This window comes from Toxorhynchites rutilus, chromosome 3 (genome assembly GCF_029784135.1).
Source record: "Toxorhynchites rutilus septentrionalis strain SRP chromosome 3, ASM2978413v1, whole genome shotgun sequence".
In the NCBI taxonomy this organism is placed as follows: domain Eukaryota; kingdom Metazoa; phylum Arthropoda; class Insecta; order Diptera; family Culicidae; genus Toxorhynchites; species Toxorhynchites rutilus.
Genome location: NC_073746.1, coordinates 158,811,844 through 158,833,136, shown reverse-complemented (window position 1 = coordinate 158,833,136; position 21,293 = coordinate 158,811,844). Strand labels below are relative to the sequence as shown.

The 21,293-nt window shown below is 41.8% G+C and overlaps 2 protein-coding genes across 5 annotated transcripts in view; both read right to left on the bottom strand.

Annotated features, from left to right (window-relative positions):
• Nucleotides 1-1,924: 1,924 nt before the first annotated feature.
• On the bottom strand, nucleotides 1,925-8,952 carry LOC129777631 (uncharacterized). 2 transcript variants are annotated; one of them, XR_008743268.1, is made up of 5 exons: nucleotides 8,599-8,952; nucleotides 8,482-8,541; nucleotides 2,192-8,427; nucleotides 2,075-2,134; nucleotides 1,925-2,020 (listed from the first exon to the last, which is right to left on the bottom strand). XR_008743268.1 is itself a non-coding variant. In XM_055784009.1 (3 exons), exon 3 carries the CDS (start codon nucleotides 8,323-8,325, stop codon nucleotides 2,449-2,451), a length of 5,877 nt encoding a protein of 1,958 aa, XP_055639984.1. In that variant the 5' UTR covers nucleotides 8,326-8,427; nucleotides 8,482-8,541; nucleotides 8,599-8,952; the 3' UTR covers nucleotides 2,030-2,448. The 2 variants fall into 2 exon arrangements, 1 of the variants encoding a protein (XP_055639984.1); XM_055784009.1 differs by lacking the exon at nucleotides 1,925-2,020 and having other exon boundaries at nucleotides 2,030-8,427.
• Nucleotides 8,953-9,619: 667 nt separating this feature from the next.
• LOC129777633 (putative uncharacterized protein DDB_G0286901) overlaps nucleotides 9,620-21,293 on the bottom strand; it is a 30,876-nt gene continuing 19,202 nt past the window's right edge. For all 3 annotated transcript variants that reach the window (XM_055784012.1, XM_055784011.1, XM_055784013.1), the window contains exon 3: nucleotides 9,620-19,560. In XM_055784012.1, coding sequence (XP_055639987.1) covers nucleotides 18,436-19,560 — 1,125 coding nt within the window. In that variant the 3' untranslated portion in view covers nucleotides 9,620-18,435. The remainder of the gene's footprint in view (nucleotides 19,561-21,293) is intronic.

The window sequence follows — 21,293 nt, the reverse complement described above, 5'->3', positions numbered from 1 at the left end:
CGAAAATTCTCCATTTCGAGAGCTTATTTCTCAGTCATTTCTTGATGAATTTACGAGATGTCGATATATATTGCAATCGATTTGAACACTCCCTAATCATATAATACTGTATAGATAATTATAAAATTGCCAAATGAATAATCGGTATAGTCAATATTAGGAACATGCATTGCGGTCTACACAAATGAGGCAGCCAACCTGGTTAGGGATTCTAACAATCCGAGCATTGAAAACTATTCCTTTGGAGAAAATTGAAAATTCGTACTCTTCAATCATAATTGATGAGTTTACCGAACTGGGAATCCTCAAAATTTTAGCTGTTGTCGTTTGAAGTTTTGATGAAAATAAGTTTCAGATGAAAGACATTCTATAGATCTATCGAATTGCATTGAGTTCAACTAAATTCAGCAAATAGTAGAGCTCAAATAATTGAATATTCTGAATTTATCTGCAACAAGCTTGCTCTCACTGGAATCCGTCGTTCAACGCAGTCTGCGGATGTTCAACGAACTGAACCTGTTTTTTAATTTTCAAGTTAAATACGAAACCAAACAGCGAATCGAATTTTACATCATTTGAACGACTCGATGAGCAAATCTATTTTACTTATTTTGAACTACGTTTTGCTATTGAATTTACTCAGATCAACTAGGAAACCAGAATTTTTTATCTTACTCTTTGGATGATATATGCCCAGAACAATACATCAAATCTAAGGATGCAGGATTAGACTTTGGAAATTTTGAGTAGAATCTATAGAACCCACAAAATCTTCGTGTGAGTTGAAGCTGTTGGAACAGGTATTGAACTGGATAAGAGTAGATAGATAACTACTGCTGAAATGATTGGTAAACGGATGAACAATAAAAATTCAAAAAATGTTAATATAAATGAAAACATACCGATTCATTTATGTAGCATAAAAATTTCTTTCAGAACCTGTCTTTATCCTGAACACATGGTTTCATGTCAATTTAATGTCCTCTTTTCATTCGTTGGCAGTTATGCCTTACATTTTTGTGTGTGCTCTAGAATATATTATGATAAGAGTATTTTCGTTGCGCTACATAAACAGGCCTGAAAAAATGCAACTGTTTAAACTTTCATTACACCTCAATGAAGCGTTGTGTTTTACTACAATGTATATGTTTACTAGCGCCACGTGGTTACCTTCAACATCGTATTATAACTAAAGCTCAAATTATGGCAAAAAATTAGACTTATAAATACAATACAGATTTTCTGGAAAAGAACTAAGATAAAAAGATTTTTACAGGTCGAAAACACAGATTTTATTATGGCAACCCTGATTTGAAATTGATCCTGACTTGAACAAATTTGGTGATGATAATATTAATTCTGTAGCTGGAAAACAGGAGGAAAAAAATCCACTGGGCGATGCGGAACCTGCAGAACAGTTGAGCATCAAGGAAAAATTGAACGACAATTGCAACAAACAAAGGTAACAACGTCCAGCCCAAACTGAACGTCTATAAACGGATTGATGAAAATTCTCGGACTAGTGTTTTCGTAAAGAGGGATCAGAGACAAATACATGACAATGGTACTGGACTCTGAACGGGCGTTTTCCTCTTTTGGAAACATTGTTAAAGAGATCCGATCGAGATTAGAAGGCGACAAAATTAACATTCTCTGTGTCCTTAAGTATTACTTTAACCATCTTTTTGTAAAACAAACATTATCAAAACCGTTTCTTCAAGATAATGGTATTATTTCGATGTATTTGTCTACCGGTAATTTACCGGTTTTACCGGTAATGAAATTTTCATTACCGGAAAACCGGTTATTGAAAATTTGGCACGGTAATGCAATCCCTAGTCCATAACACCCGCATGCAAAAGTGTTGAACTTTTCGGTCTGTTTTATTTCAGTAAAAAACATTGAAAAGCATTTGGCCGATTAGGTCGAAAAACAGTGTTAGCGAGAACAATGGCCGATTTTCCGAGCTGATCGCAGTGCGAGTTAAAAACTCTTTTTGTGGTTGCGAAGCAGCTTTAAACTGCAATTTTCAAATATTTATTTCATGTAATAACAATATGCATTTTCATCTTACATTTTTCGGTCTTCTATCTTTGAATTCAAATACGTGACGGCAATGCTTCGGCTGACAATCCTATTCAAATTACAATTCATTATTGTCAGCTTCCAAATCTTATTTATATGTACTTACTGTGCCAGTCACTCAATAATCCCTATCTAATCAAATCAATTTCAATCTCTACTAACTATTCTACTATACTTTCCAAATAATCTAATAATTTCTCCGCTATTCTGCTATACACCTTCGCTTTGTTTTCTGTTTGTGTACCGCTGACAGTTCTCGGTTCTCGAGCTTTCCATGCTGAGCTTTTTCGCTCGTTTCCCAAACAGTGCTCCCAGTGGCAACATCCTCCCCCCCGTAACACTGCTCACTGGTGCAGTTTTACCTCATGCAACATCTAGAACCGCAAGCTTGGACACTGGTCTTCTCAAGAGCCCTCTCAATGTTTGGATTGTAGCCTGTCGTACCCTTCCATCGCTAGCTGTTACAATCTCCAACACACGCCCACGTTCCCAGCTATTCCTTTTTGCCTCATCCACCACAAGAACTAGATCTCCTACGGCCAATGGTCTAGTATCTCCGAACCATTTAGTTCGCTTGGTCAATGTGGGAAGATACTCCCGAATCCACCTTCTCCAAAAAATATCCAGTTGATGTTGAATCTGGTTCCATGTGTTCCTAATGGCAGCTGCAGAATCTGTCGGCAGTATCGAAGGTTGACGTACACCAGTCGAGCTTCCCAAGAGCAAATGATTCGGAGTCAGAGCTTCACTCTCTCCGGAATCTAACGGCAAGTATGTTAACGGTCGACTGTTTACTATGGACTCAGCTTCAATCACGAATGTTTGCAACGATTCCTCGTCGAGTTTTCTATCATTATTATAAGCAGTTATCATGGCGGTTTTGACGGATCTCACCATTCTCTCCCATGCCCCACCCATATGAGGCGCAGCGGGTGGAATGAATATCCACTTGGTTGTTGTACTGGTAAATGTGGCTGCTAATCCTTCGTGCACTGCTCGGAGTTGTTCTTTTAATATTCGTTCCGCTCCTTGGAAGTTCGTCCCATTGTCACTGTAAATTTCTGCGGGGAATCCCCGCCGACACAGGAATCGTCGAACGCACTTCACACACGAATCTGTAGAAAGGCTGTGGGCAACTTCAACGTGCACTGCACGAACGGTGAGACAGGTGAATAACGCAATCCATCTCTTGACGCTACTTCGGCCGACCTTCACCATTAATGGTCCAAAGAAATCGAACCCTGTGTAGGTAAACGGTCGAACACATGAAGCCAATCTAGCGGATGGTAGAGGAGCCATTCGAGGCATCCTTGGGGTGGCATTCCTTATTTTACACCACTGGCAATTTTTTGTTTCCTTCCTCACGACTGACCTTATTTGTGGTATATAGAAACGTTGACGAAGTTCGTTCACTACGGTTTCTGCGTTTGCGTGTCGGAATCTTCGATGGAATTCGTTCACAAGTAGCAAAGTGATTCGGTGGTTCCTTGGCAAAATTACCGGAAACTTCATTTCTTCGGGAGCATGGATTGCCGCTCCAATTCGACCGTCCATTCGTAAGACGCCTGCTTCGTTTTGATGACCATCTTCCAATAGAGCTATTTCATCAGGAAACACCTGCCACTGCGCCATTCTTAGCAAGGTTATTTCTGCTTTCTGAAGCTCTTCACTGGATAGGATACCGCATTTCTTCTGCTCTCGCTTTCGGTTGGCAATGAAGCGCCAAACGTATGCCGTACTTCTCAACAACCGCTCCCACTTCGAAAAACGATGGCAGTCGATCACTGGTTCCCACGTCTTCATGGTTCGATGAAGATGGCAAGGACGTAGTTCTTCCTCCGTAACTGCTGGCCCGATTTCAAACTGCGGCCAGTTGGTTTCTGATTGTCTCAAGAATTCAGGCCCACGGAACCAAACACTCTCAGAATCTAGACCAGTACTTTTCCCCCATTTTGTTGCCTGATCCGCTGGATTCTGTTTTGAAGGCACCCATTTCCATTCGTCAACGTTAGATGCGGTCAGAATCTCTCCTATTCTGCAGGCCACAAATTGTTTATACCTGCGATGATCTGATCGTATCCATGCCAGTACTGTTGCGGAGTCACTCCATAGATATTTCCTTGTTACAGCGACTGTATGGCTTTCCATTACGAAAAGCATCAACCGAGTACCTAGAACCGCCGCCTGCAATTCAAGACGTGGTATCGATAGCTGCTTCAGAGGTGCCACCTTCGTCTTCGCAGCTACTAAAGTACATTGAGGAACTCCATGATCGTTTATAATCCGAAAATATGCCAGTGCAGAATAGGCAACCTCACTTGCATCCACAAATATGTGTAGTTGGAGCTGATTATAACACTGAGTCGTAGCTCCCAGAAAATAACATCGTGGGACACGAAAATCAGCGACACTCTGCAAACGACAGATCCATCTATTCCAACGCTCAAAAATGTCGCCGTCTACTTTCTGGTCCCATTGAGTGCCCGCCCGCCATACGTCTTGGAGTAACACTTTGCCATGGACCAATAGCATACTCAGCAACCCCAGTGGATCGAAGAAGCCCATCAGACATTTCAACATCTGTCGTTTGGTTGGACGTTCACCTTCCATGATTAATTTCTCGATCTCGTCTAACATATGAGTGGAATACCCAAGTTCATCATCTTCTGTCAGCCAAAGCATGCCCAGTACTCGTTCGTGATTCTTCGTTTTGTCAGTGCTCAGCGTTTTACTCCCTGATGAAGCAGGTTCTCCGAGACGTGCTAGAACATTTTTACTATTTGACTGCCAGTTCCGTAATTGAAATCCAGCTTGACTATGAATCATTCTAACTTCCGCCGATACTTGCGCCGCGGTTTCTTCATTCTCGAAACTGTCCAGGAAGTCGTCGACGTAATGATTATGGAGGATACCTTGTACTGCCCGTGGAAAGCGATCGACGAACTCCTTCGCATTTGTATTTTTAATATACTGAGCGGATGCTGGGGAACAAGTTGCTCCAAACGTAGCTACATTCATTAAATATATCTCTGGCGCACACGTGGGATCCGTACGCCATAGGAATCGTTGAGAATGTCTATCGGCTTCACATATGATTATCTGATGGAACATCTCTTTTATATCTGCTGAAACTCCAACTGAAAATTGTCGGAATCGCGATAGAACGGCGGGCAAAGACGTTAGCTGATCAGGCCCTTTGAGAAGCATTGAGTTGAGTGACACTCCGTTCACAGTTGCTGCAGCATCCCATATAAGTCGTATTTTCTCAGGTTTCTTGGGATTTCTCACCGCTCCAAGCGGCAGGTACCATACTCGTTTCGTGTCTGATCGTGCTAAATCGGCTCGACAAGCCCGATGCGCATAGCCTTTCTCTTGGTACTCCACCAGCTGCTTCTGAAGATTTTCTTTCAGCAGCGGATCCCGTGCCATTCTTCGTTCAAGACATTCAAGCCGACGTAACGCCATATTAAAACTGTCCGGAAACTCAATTACATCGTATCTCCATAGCAGGCCCGTCTGGAACCTCCCATTGACTCGCCGGGTGGTTTGTTCCATTAAGTTCCGAGCTCGTCTGTCTTCAGCAGACTCCAAGTCTCCGATTACCTTCGTACCGACATCTTCCAGTGCGAAGTATTCCTTCACTTCATCGTGTAGTTGCCGATCACAGGCACAATCACAGGCATGGTAGTTCAATGAACAACGGGTATGCTTAGAACCTTTGCCACCGTAGACACACCATCCTAGCCTGGTTTTTACTGCAACAGGTTCATGTATTTTTCCTTCTCTCATTTTTAACGGAACGGTCAGACTCAAGTTGTCGATGCCGATCAGCAGTCGTGGACTTGCGTTCTCATAGCTGGCCACTGGTAATCCGCGAAGGTAACCATACCTAGCCGCGAGATCATCAAAACATAGACTCTGACCATGTAAGGCCAACTTCTTTACTGTACGTGCATCTTCCAACTGCAACTTCCTCTCATTGTTCAAACCGGATATCTTCAACTCCACTTTCTTTGATTCCGATTCCATTCGTGTCACGTCTCCTGTCCATGAGAGACAGAGCGGTGCTCTCCTGCCTTTAACGCCGAGTTCATTCACTAATTTCTCTTCAATTAGAGTGATCGACGATCCTTCATCGAGGAATGCGAAGGTAGTGATACTGGAACGAGAACCGTACAGTTTGACCGGAACTATGCGAAACAACAAGGATTGTTCGAAGGAACCGTGGGAGTAATTTCCGGACACAGTAGCTCTGAGCGATGGCTCATTCTCGGGATGACTCGATCGATCCGAATGTAGAAGTTTATGATGGCGAAACTCGCAGCCACCAATTCCACAACGACTCGCCGTGCGGCAGCTTCTTCTCCCATGTGCATTCAGGCAGCTTCGACACAGAGCATTACGCTGTACACTCTTCCAACGTCCATCCACTGAAAATGACTTGAATAGTCCGCAATCATATACACGATGATCACCCCTCTTGCAGATGCAGCACAGCTTTATTGGTTCTCGATTTATTTCCTTTTCATCGACGTGTGCATTGATTGTTCCTCTCTGACTCGATCTGGGTTTCTCCACCATAGAATTTGCGCCGTAGCTCCCGGAGTACAAGGTGACTCTACTAACGGATGACACTATACCTGTCATGAATTCTCCAAAGGTCTTCAGGTTTACAACTTGATATCGCAATGAGAAACTCGCCCACTCCATTTTGATGTGTGCTGGCAATTTGGTCACCAACTCCATAAGCAACGATGGATTGGAAAGGTGATCCCGTTGACCCGCTGCTTCCAAGTGATCACATAGACTCTGGACTGCCATCCCGAAATCGATGAGTGTTTCTAGTTTATCTGATTTCGGTGCGGGAACCGAACGAACTTTGTCCAAAAGGGCGTTGATCAGTAATTCTGGCCGTCCATAAAGTAGTTGAAGTGTATTTAGCACCTGGGGAACTGTTTCAGGTAATAATAAACGGCTTTTTACCGCTTCATACGCGGCTCCTTTCAAACATCTTTGTATACGGGAGAGGTTCTCGGCACTACTATATCCACAAACTTGAGTTGTGTTAATGAAGCTGCTTATAAATATAGGCCAATCGACAGGGTTGCCCGAAAACGTAGGCAAATCACGTGGCATGACTTGTCTGGCAGCTAATTGTGAGGGTGTTGGAACATATTCGCTTTGGGCATTCCCAAACGGATGTCTTCCGTTCATATCACTTGCGGGATTTGCATTATAAGTTGTCGGAACGATAGGAACTGTTCCAAGGGGGGGAATGCAATGTTGCTGGTGGTTCCCAGTAGGAAAAAGGCCGGGATTCACACCAGAAATAGTTGGGAGTCCGTATGTAACAGGAACTGTCCCACTGTAAGGCACTTTACTCGTTGATGTTTGAGCAAGGCCAAGTGTCCCGAATTGTTTGTATAACTCTTGTAGACCAGTATCAAAATTCGGATGAGCGGAATCCATTTTATTGTTGTCATGGAGCGGCTTACCTTGATGCGGTACAGGAGGGGTAAGTAAGGAGGGGTTACCTACAATAGGCTTCAGAGGCCAGACCTGATCTGCTGTTGTCTGATGTGTTTTCGGATGCGCCTTAGGAATCGCGCCGCTGTAGCTCTGCTGATTCCTCTCGACAAATTCGTGTTGTAGCTGTGATTCGAGCAATGTCCGACGTGGTTGGCCTTCAGGGTATGGTGGTTTCCCATCAGTCGTTCTCGAAATGCGTGTGTCTTTCGGCTGCTCCAGTGAGGCTGCTCCCCGCTCGGGTTTCTCTCGAACATCGGCGCCTTCTACTTGGTCGGCATCCTGAATCCACTGCTCTACTCGTTTACGACTGGACCTCCGACTAACCTTGCTGCGTTGGCTCGTATTGTCACACATGTCATCTATCTGTTGCTCTATCAATGCATATTTTTGCCGCAAAAACTCCTTCCGAATCTCAATCTCTCGTAGCTCGATTGCATTTTGCTCCTCCAATAGCTTCAATTTGAGAGCCACCCTGGCTGAAATACGGTTCGAAGAACTGTGAGATGAAACGCTGTGCGGGGTGCAATTTTTGCACACAAAACTCTGGTTTGCAATCGAAGCATCGACTCCCGCGCACTGCATGTGCCACCATGCATCGCATTGGTCACATTGCACGAAATTGTCGAATGAATCCGACAAGGAACAATTCGCGCAGTTTCCTCTTTCCGCATCTTCTAGTGGTCGGGACGTATTTTCTGCATTGGCCGCCATCGAAAAATTTTAAAGATTTGTTAGCGAGAACAATGGCCGATTTTCCGAGCTGATCGCAGTGCGAGTTAAAAACTCTTTTTGTGGTTGCGAAGCAGCTTTAAACTGCAATTTTCAAATATTTATTTCATGTAATAACAATATGCATTTTCATCTTACATTTTTCGGTCTTCTATCTTTGAATTCAAATACGTGACGGCAATGCTTCGGCTGACAATCCTATTCAAATTACAATTCATTATTGTCAGCTTCCAAATCTTATTTATATGTACTTACTGTGCCAGTCACTCAATAATCCCTATCTAATCAAATCAATTTCAATCTCTACTAACTATTCTACTATACTTTCCAAATAATCTAATAATTTCTCCGCTATTCTGCTATACACCTTCGCTTTGTTTTCTGTTTGTGTACCGCTGACAGTTCTCGGTTCTCGAGCTTTCCATGCTGAGCTTTTTCGCTCGTTTCCCAAACAGTGCTCCCAGTGGCAACAAACAGTATATTGAATTGCAAGAAACTGCATTAAAATTTTTGGAAACATGAGTTTCCAGATATAATTGAAGTTCTTCCTAACATGTCCGTATTAACCCTACTAGCACAAAAATAAATAAGTTGGAAATTCTTACCAAAGTTCGTCACCATGTTTTATCCCTATGATGATATCGAATCCGAATCGCCTCGTGGAAGGAATAGAAGGAAGTTTCTTTCTAAATGTAAAAAACAAAACAATCGAATTTGCACATTTTGTAAACCATTTTCAAATTACTTTTATTTCATAAATTAATGTATTACTCATTCACTATATCAACGTACTTTAATTTTCCTTTTATTATTTATGTTTTTATCACAATGGAATATACAGTCTCAATCAATAAGAATATAGTTGTGTTTCTTTCTCTTTTTGCATTACTTTTTTTTATTATTTAGTATTGTGTTTTCTTCTTTTAATTGCATTTTTCTTCCACTTTGTTTTATCAACAATTGATTTTTTTTTGTCAAACGTCTGTTTTTTTAAAGCAGCAAAATGGAGTCAGAAGCGACGATATTCACTTGAACTTCTCATCTACAATATACAAGTTATTTGTTTGCTTTTGCTCTTTGTTTTCGTTAAAAATTAGAAATAACTAGTAGATTCTACGTACAAAAACGCCACCCATTTCTTGTTTTTCCTCTCGTCTTTGCCTAATATGTAGAGTGTAAAAATCTAATATATAATAAAAACTCTGTATACTGCACTAAAAGAAAGGTTTTGTTTTTTTTTCAAGAATAAAGATATCGTACAATTTGAACTTTGCTGAACGTAAAAATGTCGTTTTCTTATTTGATTTTCATCTTCTTGCTTCTTCTTGTAGTCCCTAGGTTGGTTTTGCATTTATTTATACATACTCATTCTCATTTGCAGTGGTGTGTATTGTTGTGTGTCTTGTGTGAATGTGAGGATCTGATTCGTTTCGATAAATGTCCGTCTCTCTATTTCGGAATATATTTACTTTAGCTACTGGAGAACAAGAACTACGATGTCACAAAGTATATGCTTAGGTATATATTTTGCTTAGCTATAGTGGGCTAGCGTTTTCGATCGTTTTGTGGTGCTGTGAGTGTTCTTTTTTTTTGTTTAGCGCGCGCTGATTTCGATAGTTCCCTATTAACAAATATGGTTCGGTCGTCATTTCCCCGTATTATAATCATCTTCAGTCAGCGAAGATCTACTACTAGAGTACACACTACCTGTATAGATTACGGATTACGGCGGTACGATAACCGTGATTCGATTCGTTCTCGGTTTTGTTTCCCTTTTTTGTGTGTATTATTTTTTACAGATAATATTGCTACCAACTCCCTCTCGTGATAAGTTGTGTCTGCTGTTGTTAACATTACTTGCGAATACATCAGACATAGAGGAGGGGAAAAGGCAAAACAACGCAAAACGCCTACACACTACATTGTGATGCTATTGATTTGGGTGTTCCGAAGTACTAGAAGTTCGTATACACTGTCGAAAGGAATCGAATACGAATAAAACTAACAAAGCCGAGTGGAGACACGATTATCAACTTAATTGCGTGGTAATATAAGGCACACCTTTGTACTGTAGACAGAAAACTGATATCATAGCGTTAGTTCGGGGAACAGGTGATCGAACACAAATCCAGGATAAAAAAATCGAAGAAATAGTTAGAACGAAAAAGTGCCTCTTTTGAAAGCAAGTGTTGAAACTCAGGCATTTCCCGTTCGACAGTGTAATTCGCCATCAATTCTAGTACCGCAAAAAAAAAGTATTCTGGAATGAGCTTACACAAATTTACGACACTTATGCTAAGCACTCTCCTGGGATGTAATGCGCGTTGCACTCGCCTCCGCGCCGTGTATACTGGGTAACGATAAATAAGCTACACAACGGAGTGGCTGTACTCTAGGACAGCTTAAACAGCGACGGTTCTCCAGAGGAGTGGCTGAAATATGAAATGCTGTGCTACACCTAAGACAGCAGTCCCGTCACGAGGCTAGCCATCGCCTCCATATGAGGATGGAATGGCGAGAAATAAATTACTACGAGCAATCAAGAAGGAAATACGGATCGCAGCAATCGACAACGGATGAAAGACGACGATTGGAAGCTCGGTACTTGGATCTGTAGATCGCTCAATATTCCGGGTGGCGTCACTTTGGTGTTATAGCACTGCAGGAGCATTGTCGGGAAGGAGAGAACGTACGAAAGATGTGTGGGCGCAGACCCCAATAGTATCAGAGCGGCGGCGAGCTGGGTACCGACTTTTTTGTTGGGCAGGATTCAAGGTCGAGTGATTAAATGGCAGGTTATCAGCGACAGAATGTGTGTATTGAGGATAAGAGACCGATTCTACAACTACAGCAACATCAATGTTCACTGCCCGCATGAAGGAAGAGCCAATGTCGAGAGAGAAGTCTTCTACGCGCAGCTGGAGTATGTTCACGTCGAGATAGCAAGATTGTCATCGGGAATGTGAACGCTCAGATCGATAGGAAAGACATGTACAAACCGGTGATCGGACATGACAGTCTGCACACCGAGACGAACGACAACGGCCAACGATGCGTGAGCTTTGCAGCTTCCCGAGGAATGGGGTCCGAAGTACTTTCTTTCCCCGCAAGGACATCCATAAAGCCACATGGAGATCACCTCATCATCGAACGGCAAACCAAATTGATCACGTTCTCATCGACGAACGGGTTTTTTCAGACATTACCAACGTAAGCACCTATCGAAGTGCGGATATCGACTCAGATCACTATCTAGTAGTGGTTTTTAGTGCTCAAAACTGCCGACTGTTTATCAGATGCGACATAGCCGATCCCTGCGGCTCGACATCAAACAGCTACGGAACCCCCCACAAGCTCTTGAAGATGGTTGGTACAGAATTCGCACAGCCATCAGGAAATCCGAGACGAATACACTAGGAATGGAAGCACCGATCGGCAGAAACGCCTGGTATGATGGGGAATGCGAGGCAGCGGTGGCGGAGCAAAATCGTACTTGAGCGAACTACCTGACGGCCCGAACGAGGAAGAACTTGGCCAAACACAGACGGGCACGGAACGCCATAACCACGATTCTAAGACGAAAGAAGCGCCAACCGAAGAACCGTGATCATGGGCAGCTGGAACAGCTCTTCCGTGTCAATGAAACACGAACGTTCTATGAGAAGTAACCCAATCCCGCAATGTCTGTGTGTCGCAAACCGACATATGCAAGGATGTGGAAGAAAAACCTCATCACGAACGAAGCCGAAGTGATCGACAGGTTGAAGCAGTACTTCGACGAGCACCTGAATGGCGATGCAGCAAGTGAAAGCGGAGATGGAACTGACCTGGGGAAGCCAGCAGCAAATGACGGGGTACTAGCCCCCTGATCTCCATGAAATGCAGCGTGAAATTGGAAGATTTGAAAACAACAAAGCCACCGGTAATGACGGCTTACCGGGGGAGCTCTATGAACATGGTAGAGAAACGCTTGCTAGGAGCATTGCACTGGTTTATTTGCAAGATCTGGGAGGAGAATTTCCGGAAGAGTGGATGGAAAGAGTCGTCTGTCCCATCTACAAGAAAGGCGACAATCTGTAATACTACAACTACAGTGACATTACGCTCATCAATGCCACATACAAAATACCCTACCAAATTCTATCCCAACGTCTATCACCTTTAACGAGGGGGTTCGTTGGTGAGTACCAGGCAAATTTTTTCAATCCGACAGATTCTACAAAAATGAAGGGAATACAACGTGGCCACGCACCACATTTTCATTGACTTCAGGACAGCATACGACACAGGCTGGATTGTGGTAACTATCGTGCCACCACAATCATGAATGGTGCTTTCAAAATTCTGTATCAGATCCTCTTCCGCCGTCTATCGTCAACAGTAAGTAGAATTGTGGGAAGATACCAGGTCGAATTCATGCCCGGTTGCTCGGGCCAGATTTTAACACTGCAACAGATCCTCCAAAAGTGCCGCGAGTACCAGGTCCGTACGCACCACATCTTCGTTGACTTCAAGGCCGTATATGATACAATCGACCGACGACAGCTATGGAGGCTCATGGATGAACACGACTTTCTCCGAAAGCTGATAAGACTGATTCAGGCAACGATGAACGGTGTGCGGATCTCAGGTGAGCTGTCCGAATCATTTGAGACTCACAGGGCATTTCGACAAGGCGATGTACTCTCCAGTCTGCTCGTCAACGTGGCGCTGGAAGGTGTTGTACGGAGAGCGGGCTTCAACATGCGAGGCACGATTTTCAACAAGTCAGTTTATCTTCTTCGCCGACGACGTGGACATAATCGGAAGAACACATGCGACGGTAGCCGACTTGTATACCCGACTGAAACACGAAGCAGGGCTGATTGGGCTTGGGATCAATGCGTCTAAGACTAAATACATGCTAGCTGAAGGCACAGATCGCAACAGAGTTCTTCTTGGAAGTAGTGTTGTGATCGAAGGCGACAGCTCGAGGTGGTAGAGGAATTTGTCTACCTTGGCTCGTTCATAACAACTGACAACAACAACAGCCGTGAAATTCGAAGACGCGTAGTCAATGGAAGTCGTGCCTACTATGGACTCTGCAAATCCTTGAGGTTCAACAAACTCCGACTCCGTACGAAGTGTACCATTTACAAATCCCTAATTCGATCGGTTGTTCTCTATGGGCACGAAGCATGGACGATGCATAAAGAGAACCTACAAGCGCTTGGTATTTCCGAATGCCGAGTGCTCAGAACAATATACGGTAGTGTACAGGAAAACGGAGTATGGAGAAGGATAATGAATCACGAACTGGCGCAACTCTACGGCGAACCCAGCATCCAGAAAGCCGCAAAGGCTGGACGAGTGCGATGGGCAGGGAATGCTACAAGATTGCCGGACAGCGGCCCTGCAAAGATCGTGTTCGCATCGAATCCGGTAGGAACAAGAAGGAGAAGAGCCCAGCGAGCGAGTCGGTTGGACCAGGTGGAGCAGGACTTGGCAAGAATCGGTACAGCAGGGAGTTGGAGAACTGCAGCCATGGATCGTGTTTATTGGCGAAAAGTTGTGAATCAGATCTAATCTCTCAATGGGATGTTGAATCATTGTAAATAAATAAAAATCTGAGGGCAAGAGGCTCCAACGCTAGCCTCCCACCGCGGGTAATCGTGTTGACGAACTTGAGGAAGTAGACAAGTTCGTGTATTTGGGATCGTTGGTAAGCGCCGACAACATTACCAGCAAGGAGAACCGGATAGACCCTGTGAACGAATCGGGTGCGCGGCCGCACGAAGTTGAAGCTGTACAAAACACTGATTAGACCGGTGGTTCTCTATGTGCTTGAAACGGCCACATTGCTCGCTGAGGACCTTAACTCACTTGGAGCCTTTAAGCGAAAAATGTTGCGGACTATCTACGGTGGAGTACAAGCTGAAGGCGGAGACGCATGAACCATGAGTTCATGCACTCAGCTTTGAGAGAGACCCCCAATGCACATCTGGCAAAAAAAAACAGAAGGATGCGGTGAGCCGGACATGTCGCAAGAATGCCGGACGATAAGAAACAGAGGAGCACAGCGCGCACACGATGGCTCGACCAGATCGAAAGTGACATGCGAGTGTTGCGAGATACCTGGGATCGTTGCGAAATGCGGACCAAAAACGAGTTGAACGGAGACGACTTCTTGGTACAGCCCGAGCCACCCCGGCTCTCGTCTTATATGTAGGTAGGTAGGCTAAGGCTAAGCACTCCTGATATCCCTATATACTCTAACTATTGTTCTCTAATAAATTTTATGATTTTCTACAAAAAGGCAGATTCCTGACATTTTATGACATTTTGATGACGGCATACTCACGAAGAAAACAGAGTGGTCGATTGATTGCAGGGTTTGTTTTTCCCGATTATCTGACGTTACGTTATCAATTACTGCTTACAAATTACACAGAACGGTCTGAGATCAATTTTGCTTATTATTTTCTTAGGAAGTTATCATTCGTTTGATTTGCTCCACTGTTGACTTTAAGTACATTTTTCTGACACGAAAAAATATGACACTACTATACACTAAACTATTCTTTTTTCATGAGAAACAAAAAACAAATTCACAAATACTATTAGCTTCTGCGTTTTTTTTGGGTTCTTATTGTCGATATTTTATCCCCTCTGGTTCCGAATTTCATTCTGCTTTTGGTTGTTCTACCTCTTCCTCTCTGTGGACACAGGCATGATGTGTGTTGTGTGTATATTATATATTCGTGTCTGTGATTGGTTGCTGTTCATTTACCCTAGTCGTTATATTAATGCTGTAGATAAAGAAGATAACACATACAATATATGCTGTTATAAGGCAATAATGACTATCAGGAAGGATTTTTTTTTCTCAGTGTTCGTTGCATATTAACATTAGATTTAGCTAAAAGACGTAGAAACACGCACACGTGTGAGAGAAACCGATGGAACAAAAGCTCACTGGAAGAATAAATTAAGTATAAATAAAAAAAATCCTTCAACACCGACTCGCGTTAGTGTCCTCGTTGTTCGTTACAAAATAGACGCTTTCCTACCCCATCCCTATTATGGTAAAGCGCGAGCTCCTGATATGACGATTAATTTTTGATATAATAAACTAATATGGTAATTATAGTAATGGACAAGGGATAAAAAGCTGATTGTTTTACGTTGTTCCTAATATCGCACTAACGAGGGTCTCAAAACGAACAATTCAGTAACTATATAAAGCGTGAAAATAGGCTTGCTTTCGTGGGTATGCATAACAGCAAAATTGGTAATTCGAGTATCGAATGGGAATTATTCGTCGTAATTGTGGTTCGCTAGATTCTCCCGTTCTTTGTCAAAACGTTTCTAATGCTAGTAATAATAATAAAAAAAAAACAAATCTATCAACTAAGAACTAGAATGTTAAGATACACGTATTTGAAACAAGGTAATAAGTATATATCGACAATCGTGAGTGTGCTTTGCGTAATGCATGCAGCAATCATGTTATAGTTCGTAACAACATTACTAATGTTTTCTTTTCTACAGTTAGTGGTTCAAATGAGAGAACGAAATTTTTAAAAAATACATATATCAACACCTTAAACAAAGACCATCACAGTAAGCAACGAACTAATAAAAAAAAAGTGACTCACGAAAAATTAATCGTCATACAAGATGTCCCTCTCTTCTTTGTGTATTTTTTTGCACAAGATTAATGCTAATATTTATCCTAGGTAACATATAAATAAAAAAGGAGCGGATTTGGGGGAATAGTATCAAAATAAAAAGAACATAAAGGTAACTACCGTCTTCAAAGTGGGGGAGCGCACAAACACGGTTCAAATCATACTTTGAGGGGGGGGGGAGGTAATGGTTTCTAGAATCTGTATTATTCAGTTCTAGTAGTTTCGAACTCATTCTTTCTGACAGCGACGGCACATAGAGAATAATGCAAATTTTTATGAAAGTTGCCGCACGAACAACGATTCGCGCTCGTGTGTTTAGTCCGTTTTGAGCATGGTTTTTTTACATCTATCAATTTGTTTTTTCCTCTTCTTCTTGTTCATCTAACCCTTTCACAACAAGAGAATCTATCATTCTCAGGGATTCTTCATAAATACCCACACTAAAGGTAGCATTACATAATTAAATATTTCTTGTTAAAAAGAACAAACAAATAACACGTTCATTAAATTACTTGCAGATTTTTGGTAGAATAACATAAAAAAGATAGATCTTTGCTTCACTAGATGTTCGGTTTTTAAACGCTCTCAGTTCTTTTCACTTCGGATAAAAGGGTTTCCATTGGATCTTGAAACGGGGTTTGCGTCGTTAAAAATTTCACACATTATCATTATTTTATAATTATTTCGTTTTGCAAACTCCAATTCATCCAAAACATGTTTGTTTTAGTTGTCTACTATTTATATGCAATTGTTTTCTTCTCTATCATCTCGAAACTTGTTTTTGTTTTTAATATTTTAGCACACGAATGATTCAGTTAGTCTGATATAAAAATGAAACAAAAAAGTCGTGCGTCCCACAATCAATCAAATTGGAAGGTGTTGTTTATCTCCTTTTCTCTCTTTCTATCTCTCTTTTGATCCCTTTTTTTTAGTTCAGCCTACTCTCGTACTACTAATTCCGTGAGTATTGGTTTGTTGTTTTTTTTGTTTTATTATTCTAATTTTAGTTTGAAACTATGTATCGAAAGCAAAAGAAAACATCGTTTCCGTAGAAAAGTGCTAGATTTTGGCATTGTCATTTAACTGCTTCGTTACCTTTAACACTATTATATTTCAACAGTTGTCTTTGAAATATTCTCCTCTTTTCTCTCTCTCTGTCTGTTGGTTTGAATCCCTGAAAATGGCAAGCAAGCTGAAATCTAATCTCTGCTCTGAGCAGACTATTCAGTTCGCGATGTTCATCCTTATTTCCTTTCTCTCTCTCTCTCTTTCTCACTGCACTCACCGTTATTTCCCTCCAAATGTCAATGTCTTAAAAAAGGAATCGTTCAACAAAGACTAACAATTAATACTAGGTACATTTCTTTGTGGGTAGCCAATTTGACTTAATTTCTGCTTGCGACAGGATTTCATTTCCTTTCTTAGAACGACACAGTGCATTTTGTATTCAACTTAAAGCTTACACTTGCTCTTGCTCTGCGTTCAAATATGTTTCCTCTATAAACCTTCTAATAAAAACTTGTTCAACTAGCCACAAGCACTCTCTGGTTGACCTCTTTTTTTCCCTCATATCTAATTCTATAAAACACATACAAACGAATGGTTCCACGACACCAAATGTGGGATGGTAAGACTTCTCCTCTTTTTGCTTTGCAGAAAGGCTGTGCCGGAAATACTTTTGGGGGGCATACGATTATCGGCGGTCCCCGCCTTTTTCCTTACTCTTGTTTTCGTTTTTAATCCAACTGATTGACTATGAGATCCTTCCCTGCAGACTAAACACTACTATCTGTGTCATATCTCCGATAACTTCGAAAACAAAACAAAATAAAGCTCTGCGCTTGCTTTCCATTTTTTTTAATTTCTTGCTCGGAGATTACCATATCAAGCAACAGATAGATAGCACTGACTTAAAAACTAGTAATTTAGGGTCCCTTTTTTTGGAGTTTTGTTTTGCTTGGAAAAAAATATTCGATAGTAATAATAAATAAACTAAAATTCAACATTAATTTCTTATGCAAGGTCAATTATTCTAAAATAAAGATGCATGTGTGTGTTTGTGTGTGCATGATAACTACAACAAATTTTCTGCTTGCATTTGAATATCTCGAAATAAAAAAAAATGTAATGTGCTGGTTTCAATAGCAACCTTTTCTTCTCTCTTTTTTTTTGCTCACCGCCAGGCTCTGTCGGTAGGTCACGAATGCTTCTCGTTAGTGTTTTGTGTGTTTTTCTCTCAATACTCATTCTGGAAGGACTTATCATAGCTGAACTAAATTGCTTTTGTTTGCGCGGCTAAGCCAACGAGTTCAACCGGACGACAATGAACGAATGAATGAACGAAGACGACGACAATGATGAAGAGGACACAACTGTTGCTGCTGCTTTGGGTTTTCCATCCTCCCTTCTTGAGATATGCTGCTTACATCATGTTCTTGTAGTAAGCAAACATGCTGCTGTTATTGTTGCTTTTGCTGTTATAATTATTGGTGTTGTTGAAGTTGTTGAAATTTAGCAAATTTGGGTTTGCCAAAGCAGCAGCAACTGCGACGGAATTGAATGCATTTGAACCATTAGATTGGCCGGTTCCGTTGCCGTTTCCAGTTCCACTGCCAAAGCGCATTTGTTGGTTCTTGGAGTAGAACTGTTGTTGTTGTTGTTGCTGCTGTTGAAGCTGATAGTTGTTACCGTAAGGAGAGTAAATCTTGCTGTTGTTCGATGTTCCAAAGTTCTGTTGATATGATTTTTGATTATTGTACGAGTTGGTGCTATTATTGAGGAAATTGCCGCCGCAGTTGTTACGGTTGGAATCTCTTCCAAAGATACCAGCGGTCATACTGCCGTTCCGCAAATACTGACTCCCATTACTGTTGCCGTTGTTATTGGTGGTATTGTTATTGACACCACCAAACGATTTGTTAAATGCATTGGCCGCAACACTTATGCTCATCTTATCTCTACTATTAACAATACTATTCAAATTATTGGTGATACCGTTCCACGGGAACTGTTGCGGAATTGGTTGCTGTTGCGAAGGAGCAGCTGCTGTCAAGTTCGATTGAATTGAGCTCGCCGTGCTCGGTGTCACGTCATTGACCGGATAGCGAAAGTCGCAACACTTACACTTGACCATCGTGTACTCCTGGATGTGACCGTTCGCTCCCAGACGATGATATTGAGAGCGGTTGTCCAAGAAGAAATGAATGTTGTCATTCTCTGGCAGCTGAGCAAATTGCAAACAGAAGTGGTTCGGTTTGGTCAGATTGTCCATCAAATCCAGAACGTTACGACCGCCGAGTGTGACTTTAACCTCCTTCGCCTTGGGCACCGGTTTTGGTTCGACTATACAGGACTCCGTAGAACCGGTTTCATCCGAGCTGCAAAAGCTGCTGTCCGACATGGATAACGAGGAACGTGTGGACGGTGTAGGAGTGACATTCTTGGTGAGGGTAGTGTCAGCTTCCTCAGAATTCGAGCGAATCGGCGAGCTTGTCGTTTGCGGACCTTCGACTTCCTTCGTTGGCGTCGTTGACGACGATGATGGTTTCTGCGAAATTGGGGTCGAGAGTGAGTGTGTGTGCAAATACAAATTCGAGGTGTTGTTTTATGCGGATTTGATTAACTCCCACGCCGTACTGTTCGACTATCATGTGGAACACCTCGTCGATTCTGAGCCATTTCAGTGCATCAAAAGGTTGTTTTTTACCGAGCCGCGAGCTGTACCTGTGATGTACCAGGACCGTGCTTTTACAAGGCTCTTGCCAGTAGTGGAAGTAGGCTCGCGAATGAACGTTTGCTGCGTTCATTCGCATCTATAAATCAAAAATAGCAGTGCCCGAAATTTTCGAAGGTGGAAAATGAAGACCGACTCTACTCTCAGTAGCTTCGCATCGAGTGATCCCCGATAATCGTTCGATTAATCGAATACTTCGTACAGAAATCGATTACTAATCGAACGAATACTGCGCAACCAATAATCGAGGTGAACGAATAATTTGCGTCGATTAATCGATCCAAACCCAGAGAAAAACTATGACTATGAATGCTCTAGTTTTATTTTGTTTAACATTATTTTGATTAAATTGAATTTACCATATAGTGTCTCATTCCACCTCGTGAAAATTTTGGTCTACATATTTTTGTCAGTGGGCTTTTGTTTTGTCATTTGCGTTGACGGCATTGAGCTGCGTTTACGAGCGTTGAGCGTCAAACATAATAATTGATTTTCATGAGGAATGAACACATTTTCAAAACTAAAATTATGAATAAAAATAAGCTTCTCCGTATAAAATTAGTAATTTGTGCGATAAATGTGTAATGTGCGATAAATGTATATAGTATCTAACAGGACCCGAAATCTTCGAAGGTGAAAAATGAAGACCGACTCTACTCTCAGTAGCTTCGCTTCGACTAAAACTGCTTCGGCAGTCGCCCACAACAAAAAGTGACTTGACTTGAAAATGAATTGATTAGCGTTGACTAGCGAGGATGACTGGTGAACTAGTCCAGTCAATGGATATTTGAACTGACTAGACTAATGTATATAAATCTGCCTCTTCATTCAACTGACTTCAATCCACATTTCTACCCCCCTATTCCCGCGTAAGCAATCTCATTTTTACGTCCATATAAAGAGGAACGAAAACATGATTTCTGATGCAAAAAAGAAGTTACCCCATCAATAGACGGTTTATTGTCTACCCATCGTGAACTCAAACCAACGAACTGAGACATTTATCAAGTATGCTATAATGGTCCTCGCGTTAGTATTAGTTAGTATTAGGCGTGTAAAATAGCGCAGACACGCTGCACGCTATTCTATACGTGTGAGTAATTTTCGTGTACGATACAAAAGAATCTAGCTCACCTGTAGCGTATGTCAAACCACGTTGAACTCAAACATCGATGCATGCACACGTACATGGTAGAGAGAAATAGAAGAACGAATTCGTTTTGGGGGAAGTCACTTCAAAATGCAATGAGGACAATTTGACTGGGAAGAATGAAATGATATAGTCGAGTCGGTAGAGGGAGATAGCGACTGAATGCCCGACTGACTGTTTAGTCGTTTTGGCGTGAGAAACTGCGTGAAGAAGCCAAAAGTCATTACTAACTGAATACGGATATAGTCTGTCAGATAGTCAGCTGACTATCCTCAGTTGACTATGACTATGCAGAGCTCTGGTATCTAATAAGAAATGTGTATAATATGTATTGAGAAATGTATAAAATGTATTGATATGTAATTTAAAATAACTGTAAAATAGAAGATTTTTTCAC